The sequence below is a fragment of the Melospiza georgiana genome, chromosome 2 (assembly GCF_028018845.1).
Source record: "Melospiza georgiana isolate bMelGeo1 chromosome 2, bMelGeo1.pri, whole genome shotgun sequence".
Lineage (NCBI taxonomy): Eukaryota > Metazoa > Chordata > Aves > Passeriformes > Passerellidae > Melospiza > Melospiza georgiana.
In genome coordinates, this window is record NC_080431.1 from 93,469,410 (window position 1) to 93,485,342 (window position 15,933).

The following is a 15,933-nucleotide window of genomic DNA, read 5'->3' on the forward strand; positions in this document are numbered from 1 at the left end:
TTAGCCAAAATATCCAGTTATAGATAGTGTGTGCTGTAAGACCAATGATAAAAAATTTTTTTTTTCTGAAAAATTAACAACATTCTGTATTTGCTTTTAATTCAAGTATTTAAAAAAATATTCCAAGTAAAAAAATTCTTAAAATTTCAAACTTCTAAGGTATAATTTTTTCCATCTTGCTGTTTCTCATTTATGCCACTCTAAGGGGAAGAATTTTTCCAAGTTTTCCAGTTTCCAGTTTTCCAAGCTATTTCCCCATTAAGCATTACTTTGCCAATCCACGTGTGTCTAGTAGCACCTATAGTATCTGTACTGTAATATCAATGTGTTGCTCCTTAAATTTGCTGCACATCATTCTTGGATTAATGCAACATCTAGAGAAAATGATTTGCAATCATTTATATAGCTTCAAGACTGTTCCTGTCCTATATCTACAAGTAAATGGACCAATTTTGTCAGCCACACATAATTTCTGTGGGCTCAAAGCAAAACCTAATGAAATGTAATGGAATCTACAGGAGCCCTGTACATTCTCCTTCCAGCCACTGACTGTAGAGAGGTCTCATTTATTTTTCCTGCTAAGGCAAAATCTGGCAATGCTTTTCATGGGATTTGGTAATCCATAAAAAAATACTTCAGTTTGCATATTTTCCAGGTATTTTCCCTGCTATATATGAGTTCTTCTTATTTATTCCTCAGGATGAATGCATAATTGTTCTGTTTCCACTGAGAAACAACAGGTATAACCATACAAAAACAACTCTAAATATTAGGATAAAAGCTGGAAAGCACATAAGGAACTATAATGAATGTAACTTCTGATTCACACATGCCAAATTTCATTACATTTCACTCAGTTAATGCCTACATGAAGTACCCATTTGCTTTCTAATGTAAGTTCTACAATTCCATCATTATTTGTAAATTCTTTATGCAATGGCAAAATCAGCACATTACCCAGATAAAACGACTAAGTACCTTCATTTAAAAGATGCATATTTCATTTGTAACCTTTTCTTTTTGCTTCCAGCTTCAGCTTTTAGCCAGCCTTTGCTATCACCTGTTCTACTCAAAAAGGCTTTATCATAAAAAAATCGTCCATGTAAGTACATGTAGCTACAGCTACCACTTAACCTTCTCCTAAATAAACAAAAAAGACTTTTCTTCAATCTCACTACCTCAAAAATGTTCCTTGATTTTAATTTTCACTTCCTACACAGTACTTTTTGGTGAATAAAGTAATAAGAAAGATACTTGCTTTATTTAGGATGCTTCCGCTGCCCGTAACTGTCCACTGCACTGCTGGCTTGGGGAAACCTTCCACATGGCAGATAATTGTCTTAGACATTTTATTGGTGTTGGTTTTCTTGGTCATTTTGATTTGAGGTTTTCCTACAAGAACAGTATTGCAGTTAAAGATTTTATTTGAAAATAACAATTAGTAATTGCAACTATCTGCTTGCTCACCTTCCACAATAAGTTTAAGTGTCTGTCTTTTCCTCAGCCCTTCGACCTCCTGTAGAGCAGTTTCACAGACATAGTTTCCAGCATCTTGATACTGAAGACTTGAAAATGATGGACTTGTTTGCATTCTGGTATTGTCCTGATAAATTCAGGAGTTAGAAATGACAGAGATGGACTAACAATAAATTAATCCCTTAATGACTACTATCAACAGAAATTTTCACATGCTTTGGAAAATTAGAGCCTCACTTTTTTAAGCTGTTTCCCCATTAATAAGTACATTTGAATATAGAACATGAAAAGTGGAAACCGATGGAGATTTATAGAAGCCATCTCCTTTCTTCTTGAACAATTTTGCTTTTAAATCAAGAGCAGAGATGCGATCAGTTATTAGCTCTGAGCTTTTCTAGTAGTTTGGCCAAGACCATGAGTGATAAAACATTTGAGACACAAGTAACTCTCCTCTAGGCCAGGCTTATGAGATCAATATATGCTCATAAACAACCATTAAGCATCATTACTATAAGTTTCAAGCACTACAGGTTTTGTATAAAGCCAACTCTTCAATAGCTACATTTTTCACCATTTAACCTTTCAACCCTTGCCCTTTTGTTATGTTTATCAGAACCAAGATCAAACGAACCTCCAAAAAAATGCACCAAAATTCTTCCAAATGGGCTTTTCTTCTTAGAAGAACCTTATTCTCAAAGGGCCTTGTATGAACCATTTCACAGAAGTTGTATTTGTGCTACAATATGACTTAATTCTCCCCTTTTGGAAGCTGAGCTGATAATTACAGTAACTGATTTTCAGTCATCAATGTGAGTAGATCCCATTTTAACCACATGCGTAAGACCCATTTTAACAATATTCTTTAAAAAGCCCAATGAACAACTTCCTTCCTTCCTTCCTTCCTTCCAAAACACTGAAGTAGCAGCAGTAACATAAAGAGGTGAACACCCAGATGGAGTGTGAAATAGATGAATTACTGACCTTTATCCAAAACACAGTTGCATTTCTGCTAGAAGAAATTGTGCATGACACAGGCAGGGCCTCTCCAATCTGTTTTGTGACTTCTCCACTAGGAGTGAGCTGCAAATCCAGATCTGGGATAGAAAGAACATTTGTAAAAAGTTAATCTCAGAAAGCCTGGCCCATTTCAGAGGCTTATCAAGAAAAGAAAATGTGACTAATTGCACTCATTAAATTCAAGATTTCATTTCTTCAATAAAATTCAAGTCAACTTTACAAGGAAGGGAGATGAGAGAATTATTCTAAAAACAGGCATTGCAGAACATTCATATTTTTGCTGTAATTATAGGCTAAAAGGAAAAGAAAAACCTCACTAATCACTAGACAAATGGATACATTTTTTTCACCTTGTTCTGCTGAAAGAATGGCAGAGTAGGCAGAAGAAGCTGAAGAAGTACTTCACATAACAGTATGTGCATCTCAGAAAGGGATGCACAGAATGCTGTGAGAGTAGCTTACTATGGGCCAGAAATGCATTTTCAGGGGAGGACTAGTGCAGGTGGGGACAGGTTATCCTACATAGTAATTGTGGAGAGAGCAGCAAGGGTCAAGGGGTGCCTTTCTTTGGTGTGATAAAACTAGAGGATTTTCACCCTCAGAATCTGAAGGGGATGAAGAAGGTCAAAGAGGGTGTATGAGACATGATACTGAAGGGGTGAGAAGTCTAAATTACAGGGTTGGGGAACTGCACATGAAGCCCTTTATTTGTTTTCATTTGTGACTTAAAATGCCACTTTTGTGTACCTCGAAAAAGAGTCCAAGCTCTGCCTGACATATTTAAGCTCAAGAGAAATTGTAGTCAGAGACAGCTGTGTTTGACACAAGGCAGGGTGAGAGCCAGTGACAGAAACATCAGGGAACACTGCTCTGGATTTTTCTTAGTTTAAGGATTTGGTGGGCTGGTCGTTTTTTAAAAAAAATTAATCCTACAGTGAAAGAAAAGCAGAGTTTGCCCATCTTTATTTTGCTTCTCCTCTGACAGTGCCTTGCTTGTGAGCCAAGCTGCCTGAGTGAATGACTATCACAGATGTGTGCACACACACAAACACATGCAGTCAAAAGCACACATGACTTCATCTCAAATACAGTACTTGCTGGAAAGGGGCTGCAAAGCCTCCTTTTGGCTTTTAATCAGAGCTTAAAAAAAAGCTTGAGACAAAAATAACAGTGGAGGAAAGTGAGTTTTCCTTAACAAAACAGTGAACTTCACTACTGGCGTCAGTCAGTGGTTGCCCTGGGAACACCATTGTAATTAAAGGTGGAACTTGAGGGAACAACTAGGGCTCAGCCTGTACTGCTGGTCTGCAGCATTATTATCTGTGTTACAAGCCCAATGACTTTTCTGAGAGGTCACAAAAAATGCACTTTCATCTGTGAATGAGTCAAAAATCTTGATGAGATAAAATGGCATCTTGTTTCTGTATTCCTATGGGGATTTCCTATCCTCCCTCCTGAAACCAGTAAATGGAGCCCAACTATTCTCCTGTGGCTTCCAGAAGAAAAAAAAAAAAGAAATAACAAGACTCCTCCAGTGAGCAGTACATAGATTTCAATAGTGTATGGGATATGTTTCTTCTAAAACACATTCCATCAGGGCAGAGGGGTAGTTGAAGACAAGGCTATTATTTTTTTCCCCTCAAGAATTTCTTTCTACACATACTTAAAACTTTTTGTTCTTTGAAGCAAGATAGCACCTGAAACCTAAGAGATCACCAAAGGCCATTCAGAAGGCATTCCTCTCATATTTGCCAAAGGAAGCAAAAATTCATGGAAGTTTTTGCCTTCATCTCAGGCAAGACTGACACTGGGCCCAGAGCAATCCTTCAGCCCAGTTTTCCTCCAGGGTAGACTGACTGTGCCCTGCTGGCCCCTTTGTGTGGTGCAGCTGGGACTACAATCCTTCCCACACCAGTCTTGGTTGCTACAGCAGTTCAGGAAAATGTAGAGGGTATGAGATGAGCTACATAACTCAGAGCAGTATTTGTATGACTTATAAGGCAAGACAGAATTAAGCTGCTGTTTAACATAGGATCCCCTCTAGAAGCTCTATGTGAACAACTTGATTTAGCTTAATTTTCTGCCAGTTTAGCTGTAAGGTCCACAAAGTAATGTGATGTAGTTACCTTAACCTCTCTACTTAATAAATAATCTCACTTTGGTACAGAAGTATGAGGAGAAAACATTTTCTTGCATATAGAAGACTATCAAAACCAAATTATTGTCTCCATTGACAGAAAAACTTTTCCGAGAGAATTTTCTGTACATCTCACATTTGGCTTTGAAATGTTCTTCAGAAACAAGCTCCTCATCAGGCACCATTTTCAATATATGCTAGCTCTTAATGTGGTCTCATTTGAAGTCTTGCATTGATTTCAGTGCTGCCTTTGCATACCAAGTAGGGCAGGGAAGAGACAAACAGTGCATTCTGCACGTATCATCACATCATGTGAGGGAGGTATGGAATTAATGTGGGCAAGACTGGAGCACACATTTCCGTTTGGAAGCTGTGGCACATCTAGGACAGACTCCCAGCATTTAAAGGAAGCCTCTGATGGAATACTGGGCTGCATTTGGGAAAGCTGTACAGGCACCTCTTTGTTGTCTGAACTCCATAAATAAACTAGCAGACAACTGGAAACTTCTAGTATGTGAGAATAGATTTTTCCATGCAGCATTCAAAAGGTGATTTCCCCTGTATTTTCAGTAGCTTTACTGAAAGACAAGACAAGGCTATAAAAATACCTACAGAGAAATACAAACGCTATACTCCTGAGACCTTAAATTTACTGGATGGTTTGCAGAACACATTTTAGCAGAAAGGAAAGCATCACAAAGAGGAAGTTCCACAGACCTACTTACTCCACACTAGGTTTTATGTGCAGAAACAATTACAGAATCATAGAATGCTTGGGCTGGAAGGGATCTAAAAGATCCTCTGCTCCCAACCCCTCTGCCATGGCCAGGAACACCAACACTAGACCAAGGTGCTCAAATCCCCACAGCAACAGATAACGAAAGGGCACTGTGGGTCGGAAGAGTTGCTTCTTTATGGCTGAGGGAAGATACATCTGTCCTCTGCTGCTGGGTGCTTTCCTTGCCTCACTCAGGGTGTTCTTCCACACCTCTGTGAGTGGCTGTAAACAGCTCCTGCCCTGGTCCCCTGCCTGCCAGTTTTGCTCATCTGACCCTGGGCAAACTCACTGAAGGAACAGATCTGGCAGAGAATTTACAACCTCTGTGAAAAACCACAAATCCACAACATCCATCCTGCTCTGCTGCTGCCTCTGTAGAGGGACAAATCATGCCAACCATGAGCACTCAGCTCTGCTGGACTTTAAATTGGGACCTGGCTGCACAGATCCTGCTCTGAAAGGCAAGAGCTCAGGTTGTACAGTCTGTCTTTTATGTTCCATGGATAAGGCAGGGAATCTTTCATCCCCCCTCAATTTCCTTCATGAATAATTTCCCTAAGCATTACAGGTAACTCTGATGCTTTAATGTCAATTTTCAGCATTCTGTAAGTCTCATAATTCACAGTCAACTTGGAAAAATGGAGCTTGGTATTCTCTACAAAAAATATTTGAGGATTATGGCATAATAATGTTTTTTGATACCAGCAAGAAGCTTTCCCTACCTGGTCACCAAAAGAAATCAGTGACATTATAATGCTTATTAAAATTCATTTGGGAAAAGACACTACAGTTGAAATTTAACAAATTACTATAAATAGTTTCTCTAATTTAAATTAATTTAAAATTAATTTAAATATAATAATTAATTATCTTAAGTTTATTTTAATTAATATTATTATATTGCCTGCATTTTGTTGTGCTTGTGATTGGGTTTTTTTAAAAGAAAATAAAAAAATCTAAAATGCTGAGATTGGATGTGAAGAAATGAAAAGCCCTGACTCCTAACCAATGTTTTTTTAGTGTGCCACCACAGAGAGGAATATTCATCCATATAAAAGGTGAGCAATAGAACAAAAGAGGGAGAAAAAGTAGGATTTGATAAGCATTAGTAAGTAGTATCTGAAGGACAAACTGCAGAAATGCTTTAGACCAGCATCAGAGAAGACAATGAAGTACCTTAAGGATGGCGCATGGTCTGGACATTCAGGAATTACAGAACTATTCCAGGCCACTGCACCTCTTTTAAAAAAAAAGCTTTATTGCAGAGAGAGGTGTTTTGGAAAAAAACAAAATGAACCCTAAGTAAAATGAAGGAGTAGGGTACTGGAGTGCAGCTCTGAGTTCTGAGTAGCTGCATTAGCTGCCAGCACTGGGAAGATTCATGTCTAGAAATTACATGTTTCTCTGGCATAGCAAAGCTCTTTGAATGTGCAGACAAAATAGAAGATACAGGAAAATTGGCTTGTTAAAAATAAGTTGGAGCTGAGAAAGCCATTTTTAGAGTAATTATTTATGAAAGCAAAAGTAGACATATAATAGACTCGGAGAAAAATCAAAGGGTCGGTTATACCAGAGCAAAGGAACCTTTGCTATCCAGCAGTGAAGAGGCAGCAGCACAGAGCCCTTTTCAGGTTTTACATGCCCAACTCTTGGCAAACAGAACAGGTGGGCAGGGTAACAATGGATGATCTTATTAAAGGCAAAATATTAATGAAATATAATAGCGTAATTAATCATGTGTAGTGTAATTAATCAATAATCACCAATATATTATGCACGTACCTTTTCCAAGACAAAACAAAATTCAAAACCAAGTATAGAAACATGAAGTTTGTTTTAATGTAAAATATAACTACAGTGGAAGCCTTTAAACTTCATTACCCTTCAGATCCCTCTGAACCTGTCAACTACTGATGATACTGTGAAGACAACAGACAATCAATGTTTTTAGGGGAAAACTTCTACCCCTGGTGTGAGCCCTATTTAACAGCCTGTGATAGTATAGCAGAGTTTGAAAGAGTTCTTGCTCTTGACTTCTGCATAAACAGATCAAAAAGCAACTATTGCTTCAATGGTTCAATCAGTTCAATGGCTGTTTTGGAAGTGTTGCTGATAGGGTGACTAAACAGCATCCAGCTAAAGAAAAATTACTGAGCTCTGTAGCTCTCACGATGCTGGAAAAAGTAAAAAACCCCAACCTTTCCAATGTGAACATAACAACTTCCTAAGTTTCTTTTCTAGACTCCTTACACATTAACCTCATTGAGGGAATGGGAAGTTTACCATGAAGAACGACCTTCAGTGATATTCTTGTGGATTAGCTTCCATGTTTGTCTACATTCTAAGGCACAGCTCGAAGAAAGTAATTTGCCCTAGATATGTTCACACGAGCAAAAGATAAAATAACAAAATTCTCACCGTATGTGACAGTGTAATAGAACCAAACACTATCCAAAATTATGGGAAGTGAAACTATCCAGTCAATGAATTGAGAAAGTCAAGATTTTCAAACAGAAATACATTAGAATAAATAGAAATGTCTGGACACCCCTTCAAACCAACACTTCACCTGTAGGTAACTGCACTAAGCTGCATACACAAAGCAGAGAAACCATCCCAGGAGGTCCAAGATCAGTTTGAATCCTGCCTAGGAGTGAAAAATGCAATTACTTACAGTGCACAGTGATGGTGGTCGAGTCCATCATGCTTTTGTCAGTCAGAGAGCACTTGTATTCTCCTGTTGCATTTCGTCTCACATCTGTCATTATATAAGTATCTGAGCTTCTTATACCTTCTGTTTCTCCCTGCGAGTGGAAAACAAGACATTTACTGTACATGGGCCTGCTAAACCCACTGATTTTTGTTGAGGATTTTTTTTAATTATAAGGATGGTGAAATACTCCAAAGCACATATAGACACAGCATCATTCAACTGTAATTACCTATTAGTTAAAGTAACATTTACTTCCTGCATGATAACATTATTTTAAAAAACATTTTTAAAAATGAAGAGCTTACTCTTTTAATTGAACGACTAACTCATTTTAAGAGGATGTTACAATACAAAATTTAAAAGTTTAGCCAAAAAAAACCAGTCTACTAACAGTAATTGCAGAAATCAGAACACAAAACAAATTATGTTTCTAAGTCTGGTTCTGATATACGCAGTTTAGGACAAATCACGAAGTGAATTGTACTGCTTTGCATGTTTTTGAACAGCACAAGCACACTGGTGTTTTGAATTAGCCAGCAAATGCTGCTTTATGGCTGTCCAGTTCCCCAGTTTCCCCCTGATTACTGACTTAGATCAGCTTTGAAACAAGCATAGAATGATACCCTAATTCCTATCTCTGAATCCAGAAAGAGATTTATAATACCTGTGAGCCTTTCAAAGAGATCACCCACTGCAACTCTCCTTGAGAGGAAAGAGCAGTATCAGGCAGCAGGGAGCCCACAGATAAGACAAACTCGGGTGTTTAGCTCACTCACTGTGATAGCAGAGCAAGGAGAGATACCAGACACTTTTTCACTGGCATTTAGTGACTTTCTAGGATGACTCACTGAATCTAAATGGCTGTTCTGAGATAAGGACTTCAGCTCCTAACTCCCCTTGCTCTCTCCAACAATTCAAACATGCCAGGAGTCCAGAGTAGTGACGATTGTGTTCAGAGGGTGACATGCTGGGTTTGAAATATCTGAAAGGACACCACTTCTTTTGGCTTCTCGCAGGAGCAGCTCTGCTCAGAGCTGCAGCAGGAACAAATAAGGCATATAAAACAGGAGTGGGAAGCAGGACATGGGAACAAGGACCAGGAGTCTTAGAATATAAAGCCACATCTGTCTGTGGATTTCACCAGCACTAAGAAGATTAATGGTAACAAAGCCTTTATTTTTCTCAGTCTCTGTCTTAAGCAATTTACAGATTTGTTGTTCTGTGCTGTCACACGCATTATTTTTTGTGTTGTTATGCCACCAAACAATTAACTGAAGAAAAGAAATTGCACAAAGAGTAATTTGTGAAAGTCCAAAAAATAGCTGAATTAATTTGATGTACTTTCACTGCTGGATCTGTGTTATGACAACAGATGAGATGGTTTTCTTCAAGATCAAAACAAATACCTGATGATGAGAAGTAAAACCTTGTAATTTTTAGTAGGTCTAAACTCCTGAAAAATGTGAGTGGGCTGGGGGGAAGGAGATTTTTTTCAAAAATATTTTGGCAACTGAGGTGAGGTGTTCTCAGAGTGTGATATAATGGCCAATGTCTATCTTCAGTGTTTGTCATCAAATTCCTTTCTTCATTTGTTGCAAAGCCACATAGACACTGACATGTAGCAATGTCTGCAGGAAGGAAGGATACAGAATATTTCACTAGACAGCGACAGCAAGGCAGGACTTACTGGAATGTAAAACAGGAACTCCTGTGGAGGAGGGTTGCCATTTCCTGAGCACTTCAGGGTGATGTTATCGCCCTCTTTAATGGTACTGCTTTGTGGCAGCACTTGAATAGTCACCTTCTCTGTTGGGTCTGTGAAAATAATGTACATATTTAATAGCTTCAGCGTAATCATACAGCAGCACTATGCATATGATATTCATTGCCCAAGAAAATGCAATTTTATCATCCTGCAGCTGAAAATATTTGCATGTGTAGATCTTTTTATAAAAGAACTTGAAGCTAATCACACTTTCTATATTCTTGCCAATTAAGTGCAAAGAACTCATATGACAAAATTAATTTTTATTCTCCAAAATACCTGTAACTGAAACAGCAATGATTACAACTATGTCGTGTGCTTTAAAGGAAAAGAAATCCTGATTAGTATGAACCATTTCATGGTGTGATTTCATTATGAGGGATTAACTTGTCCTCTGTGAAATTCCCTATTTGGGGGACCGCAGCAATCAGAAAAACAACTGAAGCTCTCAACGCTGTGTATTAGTACTAGATAATAGCCTTCTGGCATTAAAAAGAAATAAATATGAACTAAGCAACTATGTTCAGCCTATTCTATATGCTGATCACTACAGGCTTTCAGAAAGATAAATCTGGTGAACATAATAGGGCCCTTAGCATAGTCAACAGAACACTAAATGTAACATACTTCTGTCATGTTCACTGAAGTTGAACTATAACTTACATTTTACTTTCATAATTTTTTTAAAGCAGAGTTTTCTTTAGCAGATGCTATTATTTCTAAGCAGAGGCCTAAACATAATTTGTAGAAAACAAAGTAAAATGAATGAAATTAAAATAATATGGGCAGATAACTCTCACTATTTTAATGTCAAAGGATAAATAAAATTCCATCAAAGATGCCAGTCGTGCATTAAGATACAGCACAGCACACCTTATTAGACACTAAAAAAGCCTCCCCAGCAGAGAAAGCCCTGGCTGACAGGTGATTTAGTGCGTTTAGTGAAGCGTGTGCTGTACAGCCCTCCCACCCTGCAGGCACTCCTCACGTCTGTCTCCTGCAGTGGGGCTCCTCAGCACCAGGAGCTGCCTTCCACTGCAGCCCTGTGTTGCAGTGTGTTGCATTTTCCGGTTTTAGACTTCCCAGGCCCTTCCCAGGTGTGGCAATACCTCTCTCTCCCTTCCCCCTCGCCCCCTGCTGGGCTGTCAATCAGTTTTAACATTCTACACATCCAGTGTGGTTGGTTACATTCAAAGGATGCCCTTCAGGCCTGGGGTCATTGGCCTGTCTATGTGTCCCTTGTCCCCTGAGACCCTGCCCCTCCCACCTGCTTGGTGCTCACCTGTCCCTTTCCCTCCCCCTGTCCCTGGGCTTAAATTCAGCCAGAACCATGTGCTCAGCATTCTGTTGGAGCTGTTACCAAGATTCAGACCTCTGTGACCATGGAATAAAACTCTGGATATTAACCCTCTGGCAGAATCCATCTCCTTTTCCTCTTCACCTTTGCCTGAAGCCCTTCCACCTGAGGTAAACTGAGTTTCTACAAGCCTGGATTTGTTTCAGTGCCCAGCTGCAACATATCCAGCCACCCAAAGGTGTCTCTGAGGTGAAATACCACAGTTGCTGCCTTTGGCCCAGCAGCAAGGGTCAGAGGAGCCCAGGCACAATCTACCTGGTAATATTGGGATCTTATTCCAATATTTTGGTGCCCAACGTGGGGCTGCGCCCTGAGAGCCCTAACACAGCCCAGCCCCTCGCCCTCCCCAGGGCAGTTCAGGGCTGGATTCCAACCTGCCACAGCCTCCCTCCTTCAGAGCCTGCCTCCCTCCCCATGGAAGCACCACACGTGACCAAACAAGCTTCCACCTCAGCACCTCCAGAGCTGAAGCACAACTTTGCCTGCTTGGAAAAGGGAAGTCCAGCATCCCTGCTGGTATGGAATACAAGAGATGTAATGAGATAGCTGGCCAGGAATGCCATGCATGTCCCTCTTGGTAGCTGCTGGGCCAAAAAACTCAGTGTCAGGGGCTGCTGCAACATGCTTTTCCTTCTGTCAAGTTTATGTTAAGGTAAAGAATGTCATATCATAAAGATATGACATTAAGGTAAAGAATGTCACATCATAAAGAATATTTAGATATATCCTGGAATTGCTTAGGCTTTGTCTTGAGACTGAAATGGGAGGAATTAATAAAGAGAAAGACTTTAATTTAGAACATTTTTTTCTCACAGAGATAAACAGAACTGGATTAAAAATGGACACACTTAAACAAAAATTATATTCTTTCAAACCACCAGGCTTTTCTCTAGAAATATCCTATCCTTCTATTTACAGTAATCAACTAAGAGCAAATTTTAATTTAATTTGCTAAACTAAAAAAAAACACCCTAATATACAGAAGTAAAGCCCACTTTAACTATTGTCTCAGATGAAGAAGCCATTCTTCTGAGGGCAGCCTGAGAACAGGAAGATGGTGCCCAGTGCCATGCAGAGTGGTGCTTGGTGAATAATGTACTCCCCTGCTTTCACTAAGAAACAGGAGCAGCCTGGTGAAGGCACCTCTTGCCTCTCAGAGGCACACATGCCTGACTTGGCCCATCTTACTTGGTGCTTTTGCAATATGAGATTCTGCTTTCTACAACAGCAAAATTGCAGGAGGCAGCACGAAAAGGCAGCCATTTAGTAAATGAATGCTGCTATCCCAAGGCTGCCCCAGCCACTGTGCCATTTCAAGGAAAACACCAGTGCTGGAAGCAGCCTGAGTGTGAAGTGTCCTTAACTCTAATCTGTTATGTAAAGCAGTTTATCCATAACAAAACAGACACCTAACAGCAGGCCATGACTGGGAAGCCTGCCTGACAAACATTATCTTTTTACACTGATTAATGCTGAGCAGAACCCTACATAACTGGAGCCTAGATGATTAAATATCTGAGATAATATCTAAGTGTCCAGCTCCAAGACTCCTCTCCCAGCACTCCTTGCTTTCAGAAGCTTCTTTGCTTGCAGCTGCAAAAGCAGGCATGTAACTGCTGCTAGCTGAGCTAAATTATCCTAATCCAAGCAACATCCAACACAGCAAGAGCTAATTCACTCTTCTTCTCATACTAGGTTACAGTGGCTGGCTCCTTTCAGGATATGAACTATTAAACACTTGAGCACTAAAGACTGCACTAACTCAATGCAAAAGATAAAGTAAAAAACCAAAACAAACCAAAACATAAAACATTTCTTAGATCCTGACAGAATAGACAAATCTTTAAAAAAAATCTTCTGAAGGCATAATTTTAATCATGCTCTCCCCATTTCTTTAGGAGAAATGAATAAGTTTCAAGGAATGAGCAGCAGGTCTTTATGATTTGGTTCTGTTGCTTTAGGGATGCAAAATATCAGTTTTGACAGTCAATCTAAAATAAAAAAGCTGAAAGACTTCCATCTCTTAAGAGCTGAGTCTTCCATTTCTTAAATCTGCATTATATTTGACTCATTATAAATCTGGATTATATTTGACTCATTAAAAAAATCACAGTTATTGAGGAACTAATTAGCAACACTGAACTAAATTAAAAAAGCAAAACCAAATCAGATGGGTCATTATAATAAAATAACAGCAGTCATGAAATGCATCTCTTGAAGCTTGGACATCTATTAATGAAGAATTTCATAAATTAATTAATTTGGAGATGCATTTATGCAGAGTAAAGAACTGAAGTTACAGCAGATGAGAATACTCAGAAAGAAAATTCTGTAACTCAACACTCCAAAGCCAAAGTTCATACCTGAGGCCTCTCCAGTACTGGAGAATGTGCCTGCCTTCCAGTATTTGCTAATTAGCAACACACTGCTGGAATTAATTAAATTCTGTTTTACTAGACCAGAACTAGAAGAGCTAGTTTATCAAATATTAAATCTTTATACAGAGGGCACACTACACGTGGCCAGTGACCATCCCAGAGCCACACAGGCTTTTTTTCCCTTCATATTGGCTAATTCTTACTTGCAAGTGCATGTAGTACACACACCACAGAAATCTGGAACAGCCCTACCCTCAACAGGTGAAGTGCATGAGAGCAGAGGGGAAATGAGGACAGCACAGCATCTCTTGGCAAGTAATAGCAACAAATGCTTTCTGGTCCTTCCGTTTCTTTCCTGGGAACATCTGCCACGCACAGCAGGAGTTAGTTACTCATGGTCATGGGGCTCCACAAATGACAGAAAAAACCTTAGTGAAATTAATTTGGTACCCCGTTTTATAAAGCAAAACAAACAAACAAAAAAAACCAACAACAACAAAAAAAAACCAAAAAAAAAAAAAAAACCAAAAAAAAAAAATTTCTCTAGCTTCAAATTGATGGGATAGCTGAAATGCCTATGGTATTCCCATGGGTAACAGCTGTCCCAGAGGTTTCCCAGAGGTTTTCTTCTCCTTTAGTTGTGCTGGTTGTCACTCTGGAGAAAGAGCTGGTAAAAAGACAACTCTGACTTCAGATGAAAGCAAAGACCAGCTGCTCCAAGGTTTGGTTTTATTTGATCAAGGTCAAAAGATCCCCTACTCTGCAGCTCAACAAACTTTACCTGTAGAGGAAAAGCAGCTATTGCCTAGGCAGAACACACATGGCACTTCCAGCCCATGGCTTTTGTTTTCAAGGCAGTGCTGCACCCACACTACTGGGATAAATTGAGTGCCTTATTGTCTTTGTTTGCAGCTGGATTACACAGCTGTTATACAGCACATTGCTAGGACATAGATGCTGGACTGTACACTTAGACCCTGTCATTCCCGAAACAGGGACTCATCTTTTACAAGATAAGGTACCAGAAGTGTGCAGAGAGGTAATACTCAACTGTACATACTGTCTGTCTCCTGTTCCTCTACATCCTGCTGTGACCTGCTGCCTTCTACAGTCCTTCAGAAGTGCCATTTTACACGACTTTGAAATGTCTCTTCCCCTGGTCTCTAAGTGCTGCCACCTCCTCTGATCTTTCCTTGCCAACAGCCTGTTTTGTTTATTCAAAGGAACATTATGATTTCCATGTCCGTCAGTAACACAGTAAGGAAGCTGCTTTAGGATTCAGTCCAGTTAGAAGCAATTATTTGCACAAATTCTTTACTTAGAAGTCTACCAATATTCAAATTATACATTTTAAATGTAAAACACTGCATCTTACAGCTGTAGAGAAGCATTTTGTGAAAGGTAGACAGCCAGCATTAACTGCTTGGTGCTGACTCCAAAAAGATGAAAAATATTTGAGTTTACTAAAAACTGTATTGTGTACTTACTGCATATGTCAGGGGGCACAGAATCACTTTTATCAACCACTATAACTTCTCTTATCATTCTCAAAAGCCTATTTCACTGTAGCTTTTTATAGCTATCACTTTTCTCTTGTCAATGAAATCTTGATATTCATTATTCCATTGCTAGGAAAAATGAAATCTCAGGCAAATCTGAAGATAATAAAAATTACCTTGGCCATGTACTCAGACCTTCTTGATGCAAATCAGTTTTGAATAAACCATTTCAATAGCCAAGCACTCTCTAATTTTGTAAATTGTTTCTGATTTTGCTTTCCCCTGCCCTGGAGGTAGACTTTGTACAGCAAAAGATCCTTTTTGATAACTTACAGTGAACATCGAAGACAACTGGTTCAGACTGTATTGTTTTCTGGCCAGAAGGTCCATAGTAAGTCACAATGCAAGAGAACTTGGCATTTACATCTTCCTTTGTTGGCATGTACTGAAGAGACGATGTCATGGTGAAGAGCCCGGTTGTTCTGTCCACCATCTTTTGCAAATTTATGACTACAACTGAAAAGGAAATAATGTTTCAGTGTCACACACAGAATTTGAAACCTTTTTCCTGTATGTTGTTGCTTGTTCTGCATTTGAGAACAGGCTGCAAACATACATGCTACCCAAGAGATTGTACACCTTTCCTCTAGTACTGCCACTGAAGTGTGCCAGGAACATTTTAACAACATACTCCTAACCTACCCAATATTTTAAACCAAATCCAAACAAAAAACTAGTTGCAAAATGGTGGGGTCTTTAATACAAATCAGTCTAATTTGTAAGACAGAAAGAAAGCCTCAAAAATGATGGCAA

The 15,933-nt window shown here is 39.2% G+C and overlaps 1 protein-coding gene across 3 annotated transcripts in view; it reads right to left on the reverse strand.

The window, feature by feature from the left end:
• The window catches only part of ALCAM (activated leukocyte cell adhesion molecule), a 116,087-nt gene that overhangs the window by 12,089 nt on the left and 88,065 nt on the right, over positions 1-15,933 (reverse strand). For 2 of the 3 annotated variants that reach the window (XM_058018265.1, XM_058018267.1), the window contains exons 6-11: positions 15,454-15,636; positions 9,809-9,936; positions 8,083-8,212; positions 2,458-2,570; positions 1,468-1,603; positions 1,259-1,392 (exon numbers count right to left, since the gene is read on the reverse strand). In XM_058018265.1, the coding sequence (XP_057874248.1) occupies positions 1,259-1,392; positions 1,468-1,603; positions 2,458-2,570; positions 8,083-8,212; positions 9,809-9,936; positions 15,454-15,636 (824 nt within the window). Of the gene's footprint in view, positions 1-1,254; positions 1,393-1,467; positions 1,604-2,457; positions 2,571-8,082; positions 8,213-9,808; positions 9,937-15,453; positions 15,637-15,933 lie in introns of all 3 variants that reach the window. The other variant, XM_058018266.1, reaches the window with a different exon arrangement.